The 22249-nt window shown below is 44.8% G+C and overlaps 1 protein-coding gene across 3 annotated transcripts in view; it reads right to left on the bottom strand.

Annotated features, from left to right (window-relative positions):
* The window catches only part of DIAPH3 (diaphanous related formin 3), a 452799-nt gene extending 434971 nt beyond the window's left edge, over positions 1-17828 (bottom strand). For 2 of the 3 annotated variants that reach the window (XM_019529821.1, XM_019529822.1), the window contains exons 1-2: positions 17763-17828; positions 3454-3633 (exon numbers count right to left, since the gene is read on the bottom strand). In XM_019529821.1, coding sequence (XP_019385366.1) covers positions 3454-3633; positions 17763-17822 — 240 coding nt within the window. In that variant the 5' untranslated portion in view covers positions 17823-17828. Of the gene's footprint in view, positions 1-3453; positions 3634-9633; positions 9637-11572; positions 11578-17762 lie in introns of those variants that run through there. The other variant, XM_019529823.1, reaches the window with a different exon arrangement.
* Positions 17829-22249: the final 4421 nt, after the last annotated feature.

Raw genomic sequence — 22249 nt, 5'->3', positions numbered from 1 at the left:
GCAAGTGCCAGGAAATGCATGAGTTGCAGGGAGCCCCACATGATAGGAGGTGGGCTGGCTTTGTCACCGCCACATGCAGCGCCCAGAACTGGATGGAGCCACGCACTGCCAGGCAGCAATACCTGCATAGGTCACAAACACCTCAAGGGCCAGCAGGCTGCTGCTGCTCCCACCACCAGCAACAGAAACTATGCGCCATGGGGAACAGGGGAAGTGTGGGGGGGGCTCCTCACACTCCCCCCACTCTCCCTCACACCCCACACATGCATAGTTCTGCAATCCCACCATCCCCCTGGGCGTTAGCTTTGTGCTCTTGACAACCCCAGCCCAAAGCTCCTGCACAGCTGCAGCACCCCAGCACTTCATTACCTCCTGCCCAGACTGAGCACCACAGCAGAGACAGGAGGAGGAGCTTCTAGAGGCCAGAGAAGCCAAGCAGGTCCCCCAGCAGCTGCAACAGTGGCACCAGCAGCCCCATCCAGAGGCTGTGTACCAGCCAGGCCCTCCCATGCATGAAGGTGGGAGTAAGGTGTGTGGGCTGGGCAGGGTATAATTAACTGGTGGATGCATGCGGACCAGACAAAATTACCTGGTGGGCTGGATATGGTCTGCAGGCCATATTTTGCCCACCCCTGATTTCTGTAGAATCATAAAATCAATGAGTCGGAAGGGACCTAGACAGATCATCCAGTCCGACCCCCTGCCGTGGGCAGGAAGGAGCACTGGGAGTGGCAGGGGTCATAAGACCCCAGCCAGGTGCCTATCCAGTCTCCTCGTGAAGATTTCCAGGGAAGGTGAGAGCACCACCTCTCTGGGAAGCCTATTCCAGGCTCTGGCCACCCTTACCGTGAAGTAGTTCTTCCTAATATCTAACCTAAACCTATCCTCCCTCAGCTTGTGGCCATTGTTCCTAGTGACTCCAAGGGGGCTCTGGTGAACAGACTTTCCCCGAGTCCCTGCTGGTGGCCCCTGATAAAGTTGTAGGCAGCCACAAGATCCCCCCTCAGTCTCCTCTTGTGGAGACTGAAGAGATTCAGGTCCCTCAGCCTCTCCTCATAGGGCTGACCACGGAGGCCCTCAACCATACGAGTGGCCCTCCTCTGGACCCTCTCCAGGTTCTCCACGTCCTTCTTGAAATGCAGCGCCCAGAGCTGGACACAGTACTCCAGCTGCAGCCTGACCAGTGCCGCATAGAGGGGGAGCAAGACCTCTCTGGACCTGTTAGTGATATCCCTGTTGATGCAGGACAGGGCACGGTTGGCTCTGCCTATTGCTTTGTCGCAATGGCGACTCATATTCATCCTGGAGTCAATCCTGTCTCCAAGATCCCTTTCTGCCTCTGCTGCTGAGAGGGTCAGCCCCTAACCTACAACCATAATGCTGGTTCCCTCTCCCCAGGTGCAGCACCCTACACTTGTCCTTGTTGAACCGCATCCCTGTTCAGATATGCCCACTTCTCTAACCTACCCAGGTCTGCCTGGATGCAGTCCCTACCTGCCAGTGTATTCACTTCACCCCACAGCTTGGTGTCATCAGTGAACTTGAACAGGGTGCACTCCACACCCTCGTCCAGGTCGCTAATGAAGATGCTGAAGAGTTAGTTCATCATAATGTAGGTATAAGTCCGAATTATTTGGGGCCTGTAACAGTGGGCCTGCTCAGAGCTGCTCTCCGCGCAGCCCGCCCACTTGTTCTTGGGCTAACCGCCCACCTTCTTGCCCACCACGCCTTGATCTTAATAATTAATAGATTAAATTAAGTGGGAGGCTGCCTATTTTATGCCTCGATGCTAGGGGGCACTATCTGAGGCTCCATTCCTTCCCTACACCGCAGCCCAAGCCTCGCAGATGACCTCATGATGTTCTCATACGCTCCAGTCCCACACGATGGGCCCCAGAATCCTACGTAGGACCCCACCTGGGTTCCTCCCTTCAGGAGAACTCTCCCACTGCCATACTGGGCCCCATATCTCCCTGCAACCAGTTCCCCTTTGGGTGTGGTCCCCTCACTGGGACCTTTGGCTCCTCTAGTCCCGGGCCACCCCCAGGCCAGTTGGGACCCCAGGCCCCTGGCTCTTGGGTTTCCCTCTTGGTGGGTCCCCTAGCCCTTCTGACCATCATGGTCCTGGCCCCCGCCTGGGCAGTCAGGGGAAAAACTCAGACAGGCTTCGACGTACAACCCTTACTTTTTCCGCGGGGTCCCCCTCTCAGGGCCTCCTTCACGGACGTGGGGAGCTGGGGTTCCTTCACACCATGACTGGTGCCTCAGGGTCTCACAGGGGACTCACTCCCCCACCCCGGGACAGCACATCGTGGCGCTACTACAGATGTTATTTTCAACCCACACACTGCCTCCCAACAGTGGAGGACTTATCAGAGTCAGGACTCGCCTCTCCCATTCTGGGATGGAGTGCCACTGTTCACTCAAACCTTGGCCCAGATCTTTGCCCCTTTTACTCACCAGGGCCTCTCGTCACAACCCCCTCCCACCGGGGCTTCTTGCTGCTCATAAGCCCCGCTCTGCTCAGGGTCTCGGGGCTTCCCTCCTTGGGTAGGCTCAGGCGGCCGTAGCCATGCCTGGCCACTTGTACCTCCTCAGAGTCTCAAACCCCCGCAGGGCTCAGGCAGCCTCGGCCGTACGTGGCCCTGGCTCCCCACTCTCCTCCTCGGGGCTTGCACCCCCACAACTACCTCCAATGGAACACAACCCACCCGAAGGTGAGGGCTAGGGGTTAAGGCACCCTGACCCGCCTTTCACCAAAGTGATCGCTGGCCTGGCATTTCTTGGGGGCTCCCGCACCACTGGGAACCCCACCAGGCCACCCACTCCCGGCAGAGTAGTTTTCGGTCATACCCAGAACCAAGAGACTCCTTATCATCCCCTACATTTCCCCCGTTGCCTCCAGATAAAACTCAGCAGCCCTCTGGCCAGGTGGTGCTGTTGCCTGGTCTCTTGCAGCTGAACTGCCTTGTTTATATGGGCAGCCCTGAACCTAAAATGGCTGCTCTTTTTAGGCACCTGGTGGCTGCCAGCTCCAGGGCCTTAAAGTGGTAGGCACACACAGTGCCCTGGCACAGAGCCATACTTAAAGCCTTTTATTCCTTAATGAAACTATGAAATTCTGAAATTCCCATTCCCATCTCTAGCTTACACTTCCCAGAAACATTGGTACAGTGCCAAATTCTTATCACATATTAATGTTGTACTTATTACCTGCTCACCTAGGGCAACCACAACCATGTGTAAGTGGGCTCCATGTGGGCCTATAGGAAGGCGTTTGTAATAACAGAAGGTACCTGTAGGCCTGCATTAGAAAGCACATCTATTCAGATTCCCAATGTATACATAATGCTTTGGTCAGTCAAGGTACATAAACTAAGCATAGATTAAAGTAACCTTAAAAAAAATCTGCTGTCTAAAAAGAACAAGATCAAAATAATCAGCAATTCTTACCATCATTTTTTCAAAAAGCGTTAGGATCTCTCTCTCAGATAATGGTTCAGGGATGAACTCATCCATATCTGTAGGTGATGATAGCGACCAATCGCTAACAGAAGAATGCGACTGTTTTAGGTGCAGAGGCGGTCTTTCTTTTCTACTGCCTGGAATACGTATACTGGCAAATCTATCCAACTGCAAACAAAAAACAGTTCACACACATTACAATTGGTTGTTAATGTTCTATTTAACCACAATTAATATGGATATCTCTTTGACTAATGCACACATACGCACATACACAAGTTTTTACATTTTTAAAGCAATTGATCTGTTTGACCAAGAACAGACTTGACCTAAAAAGAGATAAAAATAAAGAATACAAACCACATGAGGGAGGTTGAAGGTACTAAATGTGCTATTAAATATACTTACTCTGAAGAAAAAGATGGAACGGGGAAAGGCTCAACAGATTTTTGTAAACATGTCATGATGAAAATGAAAAAAATAATATCATATTTACTCTAATAAGGTAACTGTGATTACAGTAGGACCCCCAATAATTAGATTCTATATACAAAAAAAAAAAACTTATAATTTCATTATCATTTTTCACATATACAATCTAATTATTGGAGGTTTGCCTTGATTTTGTCACCCTTCCACTGCTACAGCACAGAAAATAAATCTGGGAGTCAGGTACTTCCCTTGTCCTCAGCACTCCTCAACTTCTTCCCCCAACAGAGAACAGCATTTCAAGCCACGGCGACCATGCAGCTCAGCACTGCTCAGTATGTGTGTGTACTCCAGTTACCATAAGGATCCATGTGCTATTAGTGCCCTACTCATGTCCTTGTCACAAGTCCTGGGATGGTCCAAAAAGGTACATGCAGATGAAGCACAGAGCAGTCTGGTCCTGCTTCACCTCATGGAGGGCAAGGACACACTAATCATATGCAACAGGCTGAGAGAGGGGGTAACTGAGGGATTCTGGGTGAACTGTTTGAGGCCCTGTTCAGTTATGGTTTGCCAGCCATAAAAGGCTGGTGAAGAAACAGGAAGCATTGCAAACAGGAAATAAAGTCACAGCTTAGCTGTGCGAGTGAAGAGGAAAATGAAATGTATTCAATATAATGGCTACCATGACTTGAAAGAGATGGGACAGAGGGAGTGTGCTCAATGGGCACTACCATATATTTTACTCAGATGGATTTACACTAACCTATCTTTGTGGTAGGTTTCCATAAGTATGGCAGGGGAGACTGCATGATGATTGTGTTGGTCCCACTGGTTTTACTGCACTTGGAAGGGAAGATCCCTTCTTCCTGATCTGGAATTATTTGGTGTAGTTGAGGATGGAGACTTGTCTACTGGACTGCAAGTAGGCATCCATATGAGAGCCTACTATAGCCTCCCAGTGAATGGATCTCAGCTACACATTTTATGGTGAAGGAGAATTGCTCTTGGACTTTCCCTCTAGTTTGCTCCTATGGCCTTTTGACAAGGAGCAAGCAAGACTAGGGTCTTCATTACCCTCCTAGTGAAAAAGTTTTTCCTAATATCTAACCTAAACTTCCTATGATGCAACTTGAGCCCACTGCTCCTTGTTCTGTCATCTGTGACTACTGAGAACAGCCTAGCTCTATTCTCTTTGTAACCCCCCTTCAGGTAGTTGAAGGTTGCTATTAAATCCTCCACTTAGTCTTCTCTTCTCCAGACTAAATAAGCCCAGATTCCTCAGCCTCTCCTCAGAAGTCATGTGCCCCAGTCCCCTCACCATTTTCGCTCCCCTCCTCTAGAGTCTCTCCAACTTGTCCATATCCTTTCTGTAGTGGTGGCCCAGAACTGGACACAGTACTCCAGATTTGGCCTCACCAGTGCTGAACAGACAGGAATTGTTACTCCCCTTGATCTGCTGGCAGTGCTTCTACTAATGCAGACCAGTATGCCATTAGCCTTCTTCACAACAAGGGCACACTGTTGACTCACATTCAGCCTACTATCCACTGTAACCCCAGGTCCTTTTCTGCAGAGCTGCTGCTTAGCCAGTTGGTCCCAAGCCATGGGATTGCTCCATCCTAAGTGCAGGACTTTGCACTTCTCCTCATTGAACCTCATGAGATTTCTTTTGGCCCAAATGTCCAATTTGTCAAGGTCACTGAATCCTAGCCCTACCCTCCAGCGTATCTACTACACCTCCCTCCAGTTTGGTGTCTTCTACAAACTTGCTGAGAATGCACTCTATGCCATCTTCCAGGTTATTGATGAAGATATTGATCAAAAGCGCCCACAGGACCAACCCCTGGGGCACTCCACTCAATACTGCCTGCCAACTAGACATGGAGCCATTCATTACTACCCTCTGAGCCTGATAATCCAACCAGTTTTCTATCCTCTTCCATCCATCCATCCAGCCCATAGTTCCTTAGCTTGCTTGTGAGAATGTTGTAGAAGACCATATCAAAAACCTCGGTGATGTGATATAACTTCACGTTCACTGGTCTTCCTGCATCTACAGAGTCAATCACCTCATCATAGACGGCAATCAGGTTGGTCAGGCATGACTTGCCCTTTGTGAATCCATGCTAACTATTCCTAATCACCTTCTCCTCCAAGTGCTTAGAAATAGATTCACTGAGGATCTTCTCCATGATTTTTCCAGGGACTGAGGTGAAGCTGACCGGTCTGTAGTTCCTCAGATTCTCCTTCTTCCCCTTCTTAAAGATGGGCACTATATTTACCTTTTTCCAATAGTCCAGGACCTCTCCCAATTGCCATGAGTTTTCAAATATGAAGGCCAGTAGCTCTGCAATCATATTAGTCAACTCCCTCATCACCTGCCATGGATTTGGAAATTTCTGACATCCAGGACTGGTAAGTCTGGGGAAGTATGATACTTGCCAGTGATAGCACCACAAAGACCTGAACAAACTGAGCTCTGCTCAGCTCCTGGAATTCAGAACTGATTTGGCTAATTTGGCTTGAGACATGACATTTTATAGAGTGTTTGCCCCATACAGGCTGTGTGTTTTATAGTCATCCTCAGTGTTGGCTGCAATTAATCAACTTCATAGTTGGTTTCCATTACTGAGCTGGTACAAAAGTTTAATGATAGATAATGTCACTAATGAGATTTTCTTGTATGTGAATGTGAGATGAGGGCTTCCCCACTCCCCCCATGTTGATTGGCGGGGGGTGATGGACAACTTTATCTTATATTCAAGTCAATACAGTAGTCTTCTTTACCATGGAGCAGGTCAGAAAGACAAATGTATTTAAACTACAGAAAAGCAAGCCAATAGAATCTCCTAATAAAAACTTCCAAACTTTAACAGGAGACAAAAGAGTAACCTGTCAGGGAGCTACAGAGCTCTCCTTCATTGGAGTTATTGAAGCCATTGCTTGACAAGCCACCTACAGTGATTTAGGAACAGTTAATCCCACATCTCTGCAGGTGGAATTAAGTGACCCTTGAAGGCTCTTCCCACTCTGTGCCTGTAAGGTTCCAAAGGCTTCCAAGAATACTGCTTTGAAGTTCTCTGAATTAACTGTCTTTTAGTAGGTTTTGGAAAGAATGACCTGTCCATAGTTAACCACCTGCAAATTTAGTTAAAACAGTGAATAAAGTGTCAGATGACCTAAGATATCTTGAAAGAATTGGAGCGCTATTTCTGTATGGAACACGTGAATAAGATGCATTTGGAAAAGTAGGGTTCTGAGGCTAGTCTCAATAATCTGTCTTTCTAGAGGTGCAAACATGTCACCCTCATGGTGCCATAGAAATTTCTATGATAGCACAAGTTGCAAGTAAGCAGCTGTCTTAGCCCCTTGTCATACTCCAAGTGCCGACAAATGCTGCTACAGTAGTCTCCCTTACTTACCTTTGGCTTTCCACCCCGCTCATTGCCCCACAAGCCCTTCCCTTCTCTGTTTTTTGTTTTCCTAAATTCCACCTATTTACTGTCTCAATGACATCCTGACATACTTTTAGCTTCTTCCTTGGAGTCTCAGAACAGCAGAGATTCCCTATGCCTGAAGAAAAGTGTTTGCACCCAAAAGCTTGCAAAGAACTTTTTTTCAACTATTCAGTTGGTCTAATGAAAGATAATCACATCTACCCAAAGAACCTTGACAGCCATGACCAAAACATAGTCACAGTTAGCGACAGCTTAAATGGGAGAATGTCTGTTAGCTTATTATTGAACAAAGAGATTCCTGCAGCATATGTATCAGGCTGACGTGCCCCAATTTGGGGCATATATCTGCAAGCCAAGGAACCTGCATGGTGGCTTCCCCGCTTACAAAAGCACACTACTGAGATCTGCTGCAGTATATCCTATCTGCATGTCCCAAGACAGGGCATGACCCAGGGCCATTAGTCCCACAGGATCAGACTACTGAAACCCCAGAAGGACCTTGCAGGACCACCAAGATAGCAAGGTCTGTAGATACCAATGAAGTCGATCAGCTGGGCTGGGACACATTCTGGCACAGCTGATCCCACTCCAAAGTTGACATCTGTTTATACTCTAGAAGACAGGGAAAATTTAGCCTTGCCAGATTTGTGTCGCTCTTCACCAAATTAATATTTACATGGTACATGTCTTTTCCCTAAATAAAACAGGAATTTAAAATGCATCTCATTAGCGGGCATGACTATATCACATTAAGAGCACAGTTTTGGAACCAAGAGATTTAGGTTCTATTAAAAACGAGGATTACTAGTACTGTGCAAGGGTGTGTGTGTGTGCGCGCGCGCGCGCATGTGTGTGTGTGTGTGTGCGCGCGCACGCGCATGTGTGTGTGTGTGTGTGCGCGCGCGCGCGCATGTGTGTGTGTGTGTGTGTGTGTGATATATGCACACACACACCCCCTAAACATGTATCCTATCTAGATGTAAAAAGTGCTACTGTACACCTATTTTGAAAGTTAATTTAAGTAGCAGCAGCAATATTGTTCAGTCTTTATACAATGCAAGTCTCCATTGGTCTTTATGTTCTCAGCAAAACACACATACACACGGTGGCTGTCAGGATACAGACAGGAACCAAGACACCCACTGATCTGAACAGTTCTGATTTGATGTGCAAACCATGGTTGTTACATGGGCCCATTTTTTTCTTGATGAGACTGTATATTTTATCTATAAAAGGCAACCCAATAATGTAAATCTTAAGCTTTTTGTAAAGCATTTTACTTAGTTCATCATAATATTTAATTAAGATAACACTGTATAGTATCAGATCATATTAAAATGGATTAAAAATCAAGGGCCAAAAAGCAGCTGCAAATAGTAAGCCTAACCGGGGTGTTTCTAATAGGTACATGTTCATCAATGGTCTTGAAGTACTAATAAAAATGACTGGAGATAAACTTAGCAGATAAGATTGATCTTTATGCCTCAGCCTCCTTTATGTTGGTAACATGACCTGTGATGAAGCCCAAAAGACCGGATCCTGCCTGCAAAGCTAGGGCCTCATGGGGGGGCGGGAGATAATGCTGGTTCCAGTATCCCCTGTCCCTTCTTCAGCCTCATGTGCTCACCCCTCCATCCCCCTTGATAGGACACCTATCTAGCAGAGGTGTCAGAGCACCCAGCAACCCTTGTATTTCAGCTGCTAGCTTTCTTGCTGCTGAATTTACCTTTGCCAGTTGCTGCCAGCAATGAAATTTGGTGGAGGCTGCAAAGGAGACACCAGACAACCCCTATACCCAGGAGTTGTTGCATTAACTTCCTGAGGTGCTCACTGAACCAATGTCTTTCCTCACAGAAGAAGCATCTCTCAAAATTGGAGGGGGAGAGGGGAGGTGCAGAAGAGAGAGAGTAGCAAGGGAACAGGGACTCCCTGGAATGCAAATTCAATACTACTTCTATTCACTAGTGACACTTACCCACTATTGTTAAAAGATGACAGACCCCTGATCTAGAGGATTTAGTGACTTGAGCCCTTTCAAGCAATACTTTTTAAAATACAGCTGAAGGTAATTTCATACATTTAAACACAAAAAAAGCAGACCTTACCTACAAAAATGGAGAAATTCAAAGAGGTGACTCAATGGGATTCAGATTTTATAACAGACAAAGAATTTATCCTAAAATTTAACTGACTGTGGAGTGCAAAGGGAAAAAAAAAAAATCACTTGTATGAACAGGGGAAGGAGGTTAGGAAGAGAGATGTACCTTTACCTATTTACAAACTAACAAGACAAATATTGGAATAGTAGGTACAGTTCTGGTGTCTACATTTTAAAAGCAATGCAAAATTGGAGGAAGCAGGACAGAGCATGAAAAAAGTGATTAGAGAGCTGGAAAAAGGCCTTTATAGACATACTGAAAGTACAGAACCATTGTGGCTCAATTCAATACAAACCATGCAGACCAGCTGCATGATCTGAGTGACTGGGATTTCTATGCTCAGCAGAGCTGCCAGGGCTCAATTAAATGAGAGACCAGCTGAGCTCACCACATCAGTTTCAGCAGGACTGGAAAACCCTTTAGGAACCACACTTCCCTAGGGATTTTTGGTCTCGCTGAGACTGATGTAGTGGTTCTGCTCTCAGTGCCAAGCCACCACTGCTCAGTGAAACAGGAGAGCCCTCTCTCATTGCCTTGTCCAACATGGACAAAGCAATGAAGCCACCAGGGATTAACCGTTAAATTCGTAAACATGTTTCACAAAATAATCCCAGACATCTCAAATAAGAATCCATGGTGTGAGAATCATTCTTCCCTGTTGGGGTCTTTCTTTGCAACAGAAGAACTGCTCTACCATTTTTCTATAATATTAAAAAAAAAAGAAAGAAAAATGAAGATCTGGCATTAAAAAAAGAGTGAAAACAAAGAGCTGGCATTTACTAAGGGATGCCTCAAGTAACATTTTGTCAAGGGTATTTAGTGCAGTAGAAGGGTAGAGAGAAACAGCTGGGAGCTGCTCAGACAGACAGCAAGGATATCCCAGACAAACAGCATGCCCTACCAAGCCTTAAGCGGAATCTAGCCTTAGCTCTTATGTGGAACCTGTCATCCATGTATTTCAAAGCGCAGTTAAAGAAAGCTCAAAATGATCTCTCACACTGGAAACAGGCAGAGAGGCTTCCTAACACTACATGACAATCTAGCAGCAGAACTGGGGTCAAAACTGAGCTCTCCTGATGGATGGATCAGAGCATGAGGAAGAAGACACCATTTCTTGCCTGTTTGGGCCCCGTCACCCAACACACAATAGTAAGAATGGGAAGATGAAATGGAGACCTCTTTCATTCCTTCCAAGCCTTAGTTGAGGCACAAAGATAGAGGTTTACTCTATATCTGCTTCTGCTATTCCTCTTGTGTGGATAAATTCAGGACTTCATTCTCTAGGGCACCTTTAACCAACACCAAATCAATCAAAAAAGCAGAAGGTCTCCCTTCCCCCTCTTCTGCTCTTCCTTCAAGCTACATGGCACCCTCCACCCCCACCCCAGAGGAACAACAGAGTCCTGGATCCTGTCATTGCCTCCTTCTGAGCCCTCTAATGGCAAGCCACAGTTGCACAGGTCTGAGACAGAATTACAGAATTAACCTGCATCTGCTCTGAAACTGTTCCAACTGTATGATGGCATAATATTCCACAGATTTAAAACATTACAAAAAGTAACCTGTAACAGCACCTTTACTTTGTGCACACTTGGCTTTTCTCAGTTTCCACGCTAATCCCAGCCTTAATTTTGCAGCTCACTTTAGCAGACATCAGTCCAACAAGCCTGCTATGGACTGATAAAATCCTCACTGTTTATAAGCAAATTGCATGCGTATACCTAAAATACTGTACAGGTTTCCCTCACTTTATGCTGTATGTGCATTCCTGGAAAACAGCGTACAAGTTGAATTTGCATAAAGGAGACCCACTTTACAACGTAACAAACAGAGATACGTTCCAAGACCTCGATTCTACTGACCCATAGACCTATTTCTACCACTTTTACAAGACAATTTTGGTACTCGCCAACAGCAGACAGTGCACACAAGCACAGGGTTGTGGTGAATGTTACCATAATGGGGATAGCAACTACAGAAACATGTTGCAGACAACAAGCAAGAAGCACAGATCCACACAGGAGGCTGTATTTTGGTGCACGGCGCAAAGCAGCTGACTGTGGGCTTCCACCACACCAATCACATAAGAGTGAATTTACCTTGCATGTAACAAACTTTTGGTATAAAAACGGTCATCATATAAGAGCAAATTCGCACATACAGAAGCTGCATAAAGCAAGGGAAACTTGTACTATGTGCAAATTACCCAATCCTCAAATGGATATGACCAAAATATGAGTGGAAAGAACGTTCAGGAGTATGAGAAACTTCTTTATGTAGTAAAATGGAAGAGACCAAAGCTCTTAACATATGGAGAAGACAAATATGCAAATAATGAATTATACATATAAAGTAGGTCTGGCACTTCCATTCATGGTTTCACATTACAAGAGCAACAGGGTATTTGTTATTTTTAAACAAATTAACCAGCAATAGAGGATTTTTTTTCTTTTTACTGTACACTAGTAAAACTATAGAACATGCTACCATAACTAAAATTAAGTTCAAGAATTTACCAAGTTCAAAAAAAATTAAGCAGGCCTTTGAACAGTTTGTTAAATACAATTATGGCGGCATTAATTAGAGCTGTTTAGTTTGCACTTAATAAACAGAATCCATCTTTGTATATGTATACCTGTAACCCCCACCAAACTGTTTTACCATATAGAATGATTTTCCTAATACTTTTATAAGTAACTAAAGAGTTTATGAATTAAAGTTTAAAATTTTAAAAACCTTTTAAAAAACCTTTGCCATCTTCTGTGAGGCCCCTACCCCAAACAATTTTGGTTAGACTTGGTTTCTATGTTTAAACTCTGAAATCACATGGCAAGCTATTTAAAGTGCTTTAATTAAGCTATTTAATGCATCTGTTAGAATATATACTAACAAAACAACACAACAGTGCATTTACCTCCTTAGCATTGTTATTAAGACATCCAAACTCAACCATCACTGCATGTCAGAAATACAGTAACTGTCATAACTCACTATGAAACACCAAACATAGCTGTAAAGGATTCTCGTTATAACACTTTAAAAACTGGCACTAACCTTTACTGGATCAGTATATGCAAGCTCCTGCATCAGTACAAGACAGATCTCTCCAAAAAAACTGGTATTTTGGATCCCCTGGGATCCAAAACAAGGGACCACTCCATATACGATTTGACATAGAAGCATAGGGAAGCCCTTCAAATCTTACAGCACTGGAACTGAAACAGCAGGCTAGTACCTTAATCTAAATGGTACCCTTTGGAGTTGTCATCAGAAGTTCAAATAGGATTTTAAATACATAAATATATAAAACATATTCCTGATTTTCTATTATCAGGAGCACAGTTCAGTCATTGGGTGCAGTTTACATGACAATAGATTTTCCTTTTTTCAAGTGTTTCTCCTCATTTCCTTACCTTTTGTCTCCGTCTCCCCCAATACTTCTTTCCCCTCCATGAATGAAACTTAGTTTCTCTGCTCCCTCCCTGTCATACTTTTGTCCTTCAAACTTCAGAAAAAGCCAGGGGATTTCTTACCCTCTATGACAGGGTGCTTGGTATGCCCGTCAGTTTAAGAGGAAAGGCTGTGGAAGAAGCAGCCTGCAGATGTAGCAGGGGCCAAACAGAAAGTCACCTGATCAGAGAGGGGCTGGGCTTAGGGCATATAAACCCAGGGCCTGCGCTGGTCAAGGAGTCTAGTCCTGGGAGCTGTTGCACGCTGCAGGGTCAGGACCCGAGGCACAATAAGAAGGATCGTCTGCCTTTAAGGGAGGGAGTCGGATTTTCTATAGCTACGGACCGCGGAATTTTCCGGTTGCAGACCAGGGTACAAGCTTCACGGGTTGTAATAAAGATAGGTTTTATTTTACTTACACGCCGGTGAATGAGACGCGTAGGTGTAACAGCTTGATAAACAGTTAGAACAGAAAGTGTTTAACTACAAAACAAACAAAATTCTCTCTCTTTACTCGCAGATCATAAATCAGGTCGATGCGCAGGGAAGGTCGGTGGCGGAGAAGCGATGTCGTGGTTGGCCGGACCATGGCACATGGGACTGATCGAGTGGGTCCCAACAGCTGATGGCTTCTGCCTTGGTACGGGTTGGGCGCGGCTTTTAAAGGCTTTGCCCTTCTCCTCCCCCCCTTGTTACCATGACATCAGATGGTATGATGCTTTTCCCGCCACTTTTTTTTCATGACCGCCTCTAAGTCCATGGCAGTGACTAGATGTCTGACTTTGTGCTTACGGCAGCTTAAATCGGGTAGAGTACAAGACAGGAGCCAGAAAGAGGAGCTCCTGGCAGATGGGCTCCTAGCAGAACAGCTGAGCTGGCACTCCTTGCCAGCACAGAGCCCAGGAACAGGGCAGGCCTGAGAACAGGGGCAGGTGAGACCAAAGAGGGGCAGAGGCAGGGCACAGCAGCCCAGGGATGGGGACCAAGGGCCCAAAGCCCAGAGAGGGACAGAGGTAGGAGTCTGCTAGGGTGGGACACAGTGCCTGGGTGTAGCTTACATATACAAAGTGGCCAGCGAGGAGTACAGACAGAAAGGCAGTGCCCAGGACTAGCTCCAAGAAGCAAAGAACCCAGGAGAAGTAGACAAGCCTAGAAGATGCACCAAGAAGTAGCCAAGGTCAGCAAAGTGCCTGGGCAGGGAGGGCTGGTCAGGCCCAAGAAGGCTGGTGATGGAGACATCTGTGAGGCATGGGAATGGTGTAAAGCTAGGATGGAACCACATAATTAGCCGTCAAGGCAATGACCATAGACATCTGTGGTCAGGAGAGTAAGATCAGGCTTGGGAAGCGCGAAGCTACCTCCTTTTCCTTTAGCATCAAGGCATGGTGAATGAGCAGAGGGGAGAGTACCCAGAGAGCCAGGGATGTATACTGGCAAGAGCTGAGTGGCCACCAGGGAGCAACATGACCATACATGGGACTACGCACTTGTTACACCCTCCCTATAAAAGCCTTACCATACCTTTGCAGAAAGAGTAGTTTCCTTCTATAGGCTGCCCACATGGAAGAATGCCACCTCTAGAAACAGCTGATTCTCTTCTTCTTGCTGGTAATTCAACTGTTCTTAAACTATTTAGCAGCTGGCAATAATAAAGGCAGAGGTGCATATGCAGGAGAATGTGCACTGCTGCCCAGTCCTTAAATGATTACCCAGTCCTTAAAGGATTATTATTTCTCATCCATTTTATATTTTGTTCGAAGTTTGAGAGATTTCAGCTGAGAGCCTTTAAGCAACAGTCACATAGTCCTAGGGAAAGGGTGTGCAAAATATGAACCACAGGTTGGATCCAGCCTGCTAATTGATTGCATGTATCCTGAGGCTGCCCCTACAGTGCTCTACATAGAGCCAAGCCCCATTCACTCCTGCCTGGGGCAGCCCACATAGTGCTCCCACCAACACCCACTGACAGCACTGCCCCAGCCCCAGCCAACTCACCCATCTTTCCGGGGAGCTGCTTCTACTACTGCTGCCACCTCATCCTCCTCTTGCCCCTGCTGCACTGCTCCTGGCTGCAGGTAGCACAGGGAAGCAGTGGCAGCTATGGGGATGCATCCTAGGCACCACATGCCCAGCTAGGCTGGGGAAAAGCTACCCCAAATGGCTCCTGACCTAGTACAGAAGGCTACAGCTCCTGGACTCCTTCCACTCACTTAGCTACCCACAGGTAGCTGCTCATCACACCAGGTGAGTAGAGTGGGTGGGAGGCAGGCTGGAGATGGAGCCCTGTGCACTGGGGCAGGAGCTGCCCAGCTGCAGCTTCCCTCCACCCAGCTATGCATATAATGTCTGGCATGCATCCCCATGGCCACTGCCACTTCCCCTTCCCCATGCAACCTGCTGCCCAGAGTGGTACAACAGGGGCAGGAGGAGGTGGAGCTGCTGGAGGCAGGGAGAGCCAAGCAGTACCCAGGTGACTACAGCAGCAGCCCATGAGAAAGCTGTGCATGCTGGCCAGGGCCATCAACGGGCACGGGGTGAATGTGAGTGGAAGCACAGTGCGAGCTGCCCTGGGCACCAAGTTAGAAATCCAGTAGTGGCAGGCCAATCAGATGCAGTGAGAAGAGAGAGCAAGAATACTAGATGAAAAGTGAGGAAAGCAAGTGGAAAGTATAATAAAAGCACAAGCTGAATTTATCCATTTCAGTATGTGCTCCAGCAGCAGGTAAAATTGCAGGTTCAAGACACAAGATCTTTAAGCTGCACTAGAAAAGGGGTTTGCTAGGTTCTGCATCAGGGGTGTTCAACCCCCAGTCCATGGCCAGATCCAGTCCCTAGAACAGTGTCATCCAGGCCACAGGGCTCCCCCTGGGTCCAAATATTTGGCATCAAGGGATCAATGGAACTACTCCTATGTTGCCAAGTTTCCAGACTCATGAGAAGCCCCAGGCCCTGCATAACAAATCAGGCACACAGTGTTCAATCCCAGCACACAGGACCATGTAGGGCCCAAACCAGGTGCACAGGGCCAGACTGCAGTAGGTTTAGGGTGAGTGCCAGGCTGCAGGCTGGATTGAGCCCCATACTATTCATCTGTCTCTCCGAGTCAAGAACTTGAGCACAATAAAGACAAAGATACATACAGACAACCAATCCAGTTTTGCACTGAGACAGAACGTGAGAATTATTTCCTACCAAGCCTCTGAAAAAAAGAGAAATGAACCCAAGAATAAGTTATTTCAGGGAAATCCTATAAGCTGTGTTATAGGAGCAGTCCAACTAGATAATGATTAGCAGTGTGAATGGTTAAACAATTAATCATTTAACCAATAATCCCAATGATAACCAGCTATAGCCTACCAGTTATTTAGCATAGGGCAGGGGTCCATGGAGCCTAGCTATTAAAGTATTAATCCCACCTCCTCACTCCTCTGCTGACCACAACAAAAGCAGCCCAGCTCCCTCTCTGGGGAGCATGGAAGTCAGAGGCCGCTTGCCAGGCACTGTGAGGGGCCCAATCCTGAAAATAAAGATTAAAAAAAGAAAGATGCTTAAAAGGAAAGGAACTGCCCACCTGCCCTGCTCATCAAGAGGCAAGCTCTGGGGAGCTGAGGCCTCAGGGAACCACTAAGTCCCCACTATACCTCAGGGGGCTAGAAGCAGCTCACTCATGCCAGGCCAGGCAGGGGTGAGCTGCAGGCTGGTGCAGAACAGCCCCACATGGGCCAAGCTAGGGGCTGGCACGCCAATTAATTGTTTAACTGCTGTAATTACAACATGTTAACCAGATTATTTTTTTTAATCAGCATTTACATCCCTAATGATGATAATGGAACCATGAAAACTGCTATGAGGCAAACTGAACTGAAATCAAAAACACACTACAACAGCTGACCACCAGTACACTGAAAGATACACTAGGTTATTTGTTGCCTACCTAACCACAGATACCCAAAACCAATGGATTCCCATTTAAAACACAATTTACCATGACTATTTTGCAACAATTCTACATGATTGTTTCAATTATAAGCACAAATATTTACGCAAAAATGGTTGATTTGTTGCACAAATCCAATACAGAAAATAAATGTCAGAAAAATGCCTGTGGTGCCAAAAGTTCAATGTGATAATAAAGTTACAAGTTAAAAGCTAAAGGTGTTATTTGAATGTGAAAAAAGAATGCTTCCCTTCTATTTAAGAAGAGAGACATATTTTTAAACACTTAACGAGAGCAGTTGTTATTACCGATATTGCAGTTTGCCGTTTAAAAGATTTCTACCTTGTAATAGGGAGCGCTGAATAGTTCTATCAAATCAACCAGACAACTTCAGATACACAAACAAATAAATGACTGACTAAAAGCTTTTACGTAGGACATGCATTAGACAGTATAGAGTTTTTTAAAAAAGTTTACAAGCAAACATTAATTACCAGGTCTTAGTTAGCCATGCAACCCAGCAATGCTAGTCTGATATGGAAGAAATACAAAAACTGAAGCAAATCTTGAAGGCATTAACTAGACAGTTATACTTAGCTGACCTACTTATTTAATAGTGATTAAAAACAGAGTACAGCAATTGCAAAACCAGCTACAAGCACCTAAGTCTGTCACCTATACCTAGTATATTATACATCATTAACATTCTTCCAGTTTAGCCAGGCTTTACCTATTTGAGCTTTTAATTTGAGCTGTCCAAAAGAGCTTCTAGCAGAAAAGAAGCTACAATAAAGATGTTTTAGTTGCTCAAGTTAGAGGGTTAGTCACAAAGCATACAGAAGCAAACTTAAGTAGTCTTACCACATCATCTGTCAGTGTCTTGATATTTAAATGCTGAAAATTAAAGAAGAAACCAGTCATATCACTGTCTTGAAAAAAAATTGTTTTTGCATCATAATTAAGCGGCTTTAAAAAGAAAAAAAAAAAAATCTGTAAGACGAAATTAAACATGGTTTTAACAAATCTCTTTAAAACAATACCTAATAGGAAACAGTTTATTTCCTTGACTTGGTTTTAACTGGCTTACAAATATACAGCAAGTCACCTAAGAAATACTATGTACATTTCCAAAGATTTAACAGGATTTTAATTAGACTCTGGCTATGCAAAGAAGTTACATTTATAGTGCCTCAAATAAAGTTAAGAATATACACATCCCCAGAATGTTACAAAAATGACAGAAGCATTACAGATTGAACAATAAATTTTCTGCAGCATATTTTATAGTGCTACGTTTCACACCTGCAAACCACACTTGCATTATAGAGGGTCTCTTAGCTCCCCAGCATCCCACAGTTTTTGATTTCCCCCTGCTCCAAAAAGCAGGGAGAGAAGGAGGGAAGTAGGAAGAATGTGTGGTATGGACATCTTAAGCGTCATCTGGGTGCTCAGCATACTCAACTACAAATGCAAGTTTGAGGCCTTACTTGCTCAAATGGCAAATAGTGCAATACAGTCCAAGTGCTATCGCAAGTTATTCAATTTCCCTATAGTATATTTAATCCTAGAACAGGGCTCTGCAACTTGCAGGCAGCAGGGGGCTGCAGACCCAGGGCCAGACCATGGACCCAAACACTGCACACTGTGGGGTGGGCAGGCACCCCACACAGTTCCTCACCACTGTGCAAGCTGCCTACTATCTCCCCTGCTGCACAGCTGCTCCCCCTGCCCAAAACTCTAGCACATGTGGCCTGGCAGGAAATAGAATTTTTGCAATAGGGATCTGATCCCCAATCCTACCACTGCCAGCAGGGAGCCCAGAAAAGGTTTGCAAGTGCTACAATTGAGCTGGATGGGGCAGCAGCTCTGCACAAAAGGACCTGAGGATTACAGTGGGCAACAAGCTGAATATGAGCCAAGTGTGCCATTGTTGCACAGGTGGCTGACAGCATACTGGGCTGCATTAGTAAGAGTGTTACCAGCAGGTCAAGGGAAGTGATTCTTTCCCTTCTATTCTGGTGAGGCTGTAGCTGAAGTAATTAGGGGGCTGGGACACGTGACTTCTGCGGAGAAGCTGAGGAACCTGGGCTTATTTCTGGAGAAGAGACTGAGGGGGGATTTAAAAGCAGCCTTCAACTACCTGAAGGGTGGTTACAAAGAGAATGGAGCTTGAACAGGGTAGGCAATCCCTGGCACAGGTGCCAGCATGGCACATGAAGGTATTTTGCTTGGCACATGCACCTCAGACCAGACAGCAGGGATGGGGCCAGGGCTTCACTGCCACAACAAGGATCAGGCTCCTTGCAGATACCCTGCTGTCCACCACTGTCATATCAACATCTTACAACTCAAGATTGCAAGGTTTTTTATCACTCTTCCCAAAAAAAGTTGCCAACCCCTGAGCTACTGTTCTCAGTGGTGCTATATGACAGAACAATGGTCTCACGTTACAGCAAGGGAAGTTTAGGTTGGATATTAGGGGAAAAAACTCACTAAGAGGGTAGTAAAGCACTGGACCAAGTTAAAGAGAAAGGTCATGTAATCTCCTTCCTTGGAGGTTTTGAAGATCTGGCTAGACAAAGCCTTGGCTAGTATGATCTAGCTGGGGATGGTTAGCGAGGTTCGGTGCTTGTTTGAAGGTGGCTCTGGGAAGATCTTTTTAAGAATAGGTTTCTTTCTAGTATGGATTACAATTGTTTGAGGATTTTCCATACGGGTTCGAGGGAGGGGTGATGTGTCATAACCAGCAGTGTGCGATTTGTGGGGGGGTTTCTTCTGTACTGCAGCAATTCTTCACATGGTATTCGGGTGGCTCTTTCAAACGTGCTCTCTCTCTCTGGAGAAGTGTCCTTGTTGAGTGAAAGCCTTTTTAAGATTGGTGAGGTGGTAATTTCAGATTCTAGTTACCCTTATGGAAAAGAAGCTTTTCCTTATGCCATGTGCATGCATACATGCAGCATTTATCAATAACATAATCAGCTACAAAGGCCAAAAAAGCCGATTGCCAACAATGACAATTTCCCTTTTGTCAGTGCCGATACTATATGGACCTACATATCGGTGCACCTCTAATACTGTTGTTGTTAAATTTAAACATTATGAAGGAATTTCATTTCATTTCATTTCTAGGTGGCTGCTCTCATTTGAATATATCCATGTTTCTTCTAAAGCTGTTTTCAGTATTTCTACTACAGAAGTGGCTTAAGTGCTAGGCATCCAAAAGAAGAGAAAAAAAAACAAACAGGCCTCCTCAATTTCTGCCATTAATTATAGCCCAGGTTTCAGCGCCATAGTACAAAATGACTGAGTTCTCTCACTGTGCACCTTATGTATTTACATAATGACATGACAGAGCACTCTTCACCTGAGGAAGTGAGCTTATCTTCAAAAAGCTTGTGCTCTCTACAAGTATCTTATTTAGTTCGTCTAAAGATGTACATCTACCCTGCCTTCTGACTGACTTCAGACCAACACACTAACTACTTCTCTTCACTCCTAACCTACAAACCTTAGCAGTTTTTCCCATTTTAATACATGTAGAAGTCACTCTCAGTTCAAGAAAGTAAATTTCCTACACACACTATTCATTTTGATAAAAGTTGAAGATAAAAATGTGTGAACCTGAACTCATTCACCAATAAAAACAAAAACCTTCAAAACTTAAACTGAAACGTTATGGTTCAGTTCAAATAGCCTCTTGATGTTCTTATAGGTTGAGTTACAAATACTGTATTGTTTTCTAGTACTATGCCAAATATATTTGATATTGCTAGAAGTTATAGTTTTCAAAGATGATGATAACCAGAGGAAAAAATATCATTTATAAATGTTTACATTGCTGCAGAGCCCAGATATATTTTCCTTCTCCGGACACACAAAGCAACAAGGATGCTTACAAGATCAAGGTTATGGAATACATAGAAACAGAGACCAAGGGGAAAGGGAGGGAAGGCACAATAATGCACCTGAAATTTTTATGAAAGTAAAGTGTATTATGGCATAATACCTCTAGATGTATAGAGGTTTGGATAGCAGGAAATCTACCACAAAGAAAGTATAGACATCACAATGCTTTCCTTTCTACACAACATTCAGGCTTCAAAAGGAGACATAAAAATCCATCTCCTCTTTCATCTGTTCCATTGTGTGGTAGCTGGTACACACCCCTGGAAAGTAGGAGAGCTGGGTTTGAAACCTTAGGTTGAGGAGGATACCTTAGCAGCCTTACTTGTGGCAATACTTAAAAACAAGTTAAAGCATAAAATGAAGGTGGCGACAAGGCTGATATAGATCTCACCTTTCGTATCCAAAAATAATTTCTGCTGTGAGCTAGGAACTCAGCAGTTAGAAATGAAAAAAACATAGGAGCACTGGGATCAGGCACTGGAAGGAAGACTACTCCATCATAGATTACAGAGACAAACTGATATGGCTTTGGAAGAGTCAAATACTATTTGAGAAACCAACAGCCAAGTAATTTCCAGTATTAGCTGGGATGTGTTAATACTGCATAAAAGGGACAGAGGAGACATCACTGGAACTGTAAATCAATTCTGGTCACCTGTGTTCGAACGAAAACTAAAACAGGTACAGGGAGTAGATACCAGAATGAATAAAGTAAAAGAGCAGGTCTTCAGACAGAAAATTAAAAGACCTTGTCTCACAAAGCAACAGAGAAGAAAATACAAGTGTTTTCAATAAATGCATCAGGGCCAAGCACCAGGGAGGAAGAAGGGCTATTTAACTAAACAACAGCATCTCATAAGGATAAATGCATCTAGACTCAAGTCAAGTCAGTCCCAAGGCCACGCCAACTGTTGGGGCACCTTTGATATAATAACTTTCCTCCATTCTTCCCAGTCTTTGGCAAACCTTGTACAACCAGTAAGTTTTAATCCCACCCAGTCTTTGATATTGGTGGTCCAGCTTGTCCTATGCCTTCCTCCTCTTTATTTAGATCTAGTCCAAATATTCTCAGGCTGAAAGTTAGATTTGTAACCTTCTGCCCAAAGCAGCAAGGTTCTGGAACAGTTTTCTAAAGGAAGTATTGGCAGCAAGCCAACTAGTTTGAAGGAAGAGCTTGATACCAATATGACAGTGCTTGCAAGAGACTAACTGACTTAAAAGATCCTTGAGGTCCTACATCTCTATACGTTCTGGGTTGCAATCAGTAAAATCCTCAACAGATTTCTTGAGGCACAGCGCTAAACCGTCATGCATTTATCTTTTTCAAAAGCTTTAACCATTACTTTGAAAAGGTTAAGCAACTCAAGTATTTGCACAATTCTTTACTTGGAGGAAATATTGATGTAGAGAAATATTTCAGTTTCTGGACGTTAACAGTTTTT

The sequence above is a fragment of the Crocodylus porosus genome, unplaced genomic scaffold (genome assembly GCF_001723895.1).
Source record: "Crocodylus porosus isolate Cpor-Errol unplaced genomic scaffold, CroPor_comp1, whole genome shotgun sequence".
Classification (NCBI taxonomy): Eukaryota; Metazoa; Chordata; order Crocodylia; family Crocodylidae; genus Crocodylus; species Crocodylus porosus.
This window is presented reverse-complemented; position numbering and strand designations above follow the sequence as displayed.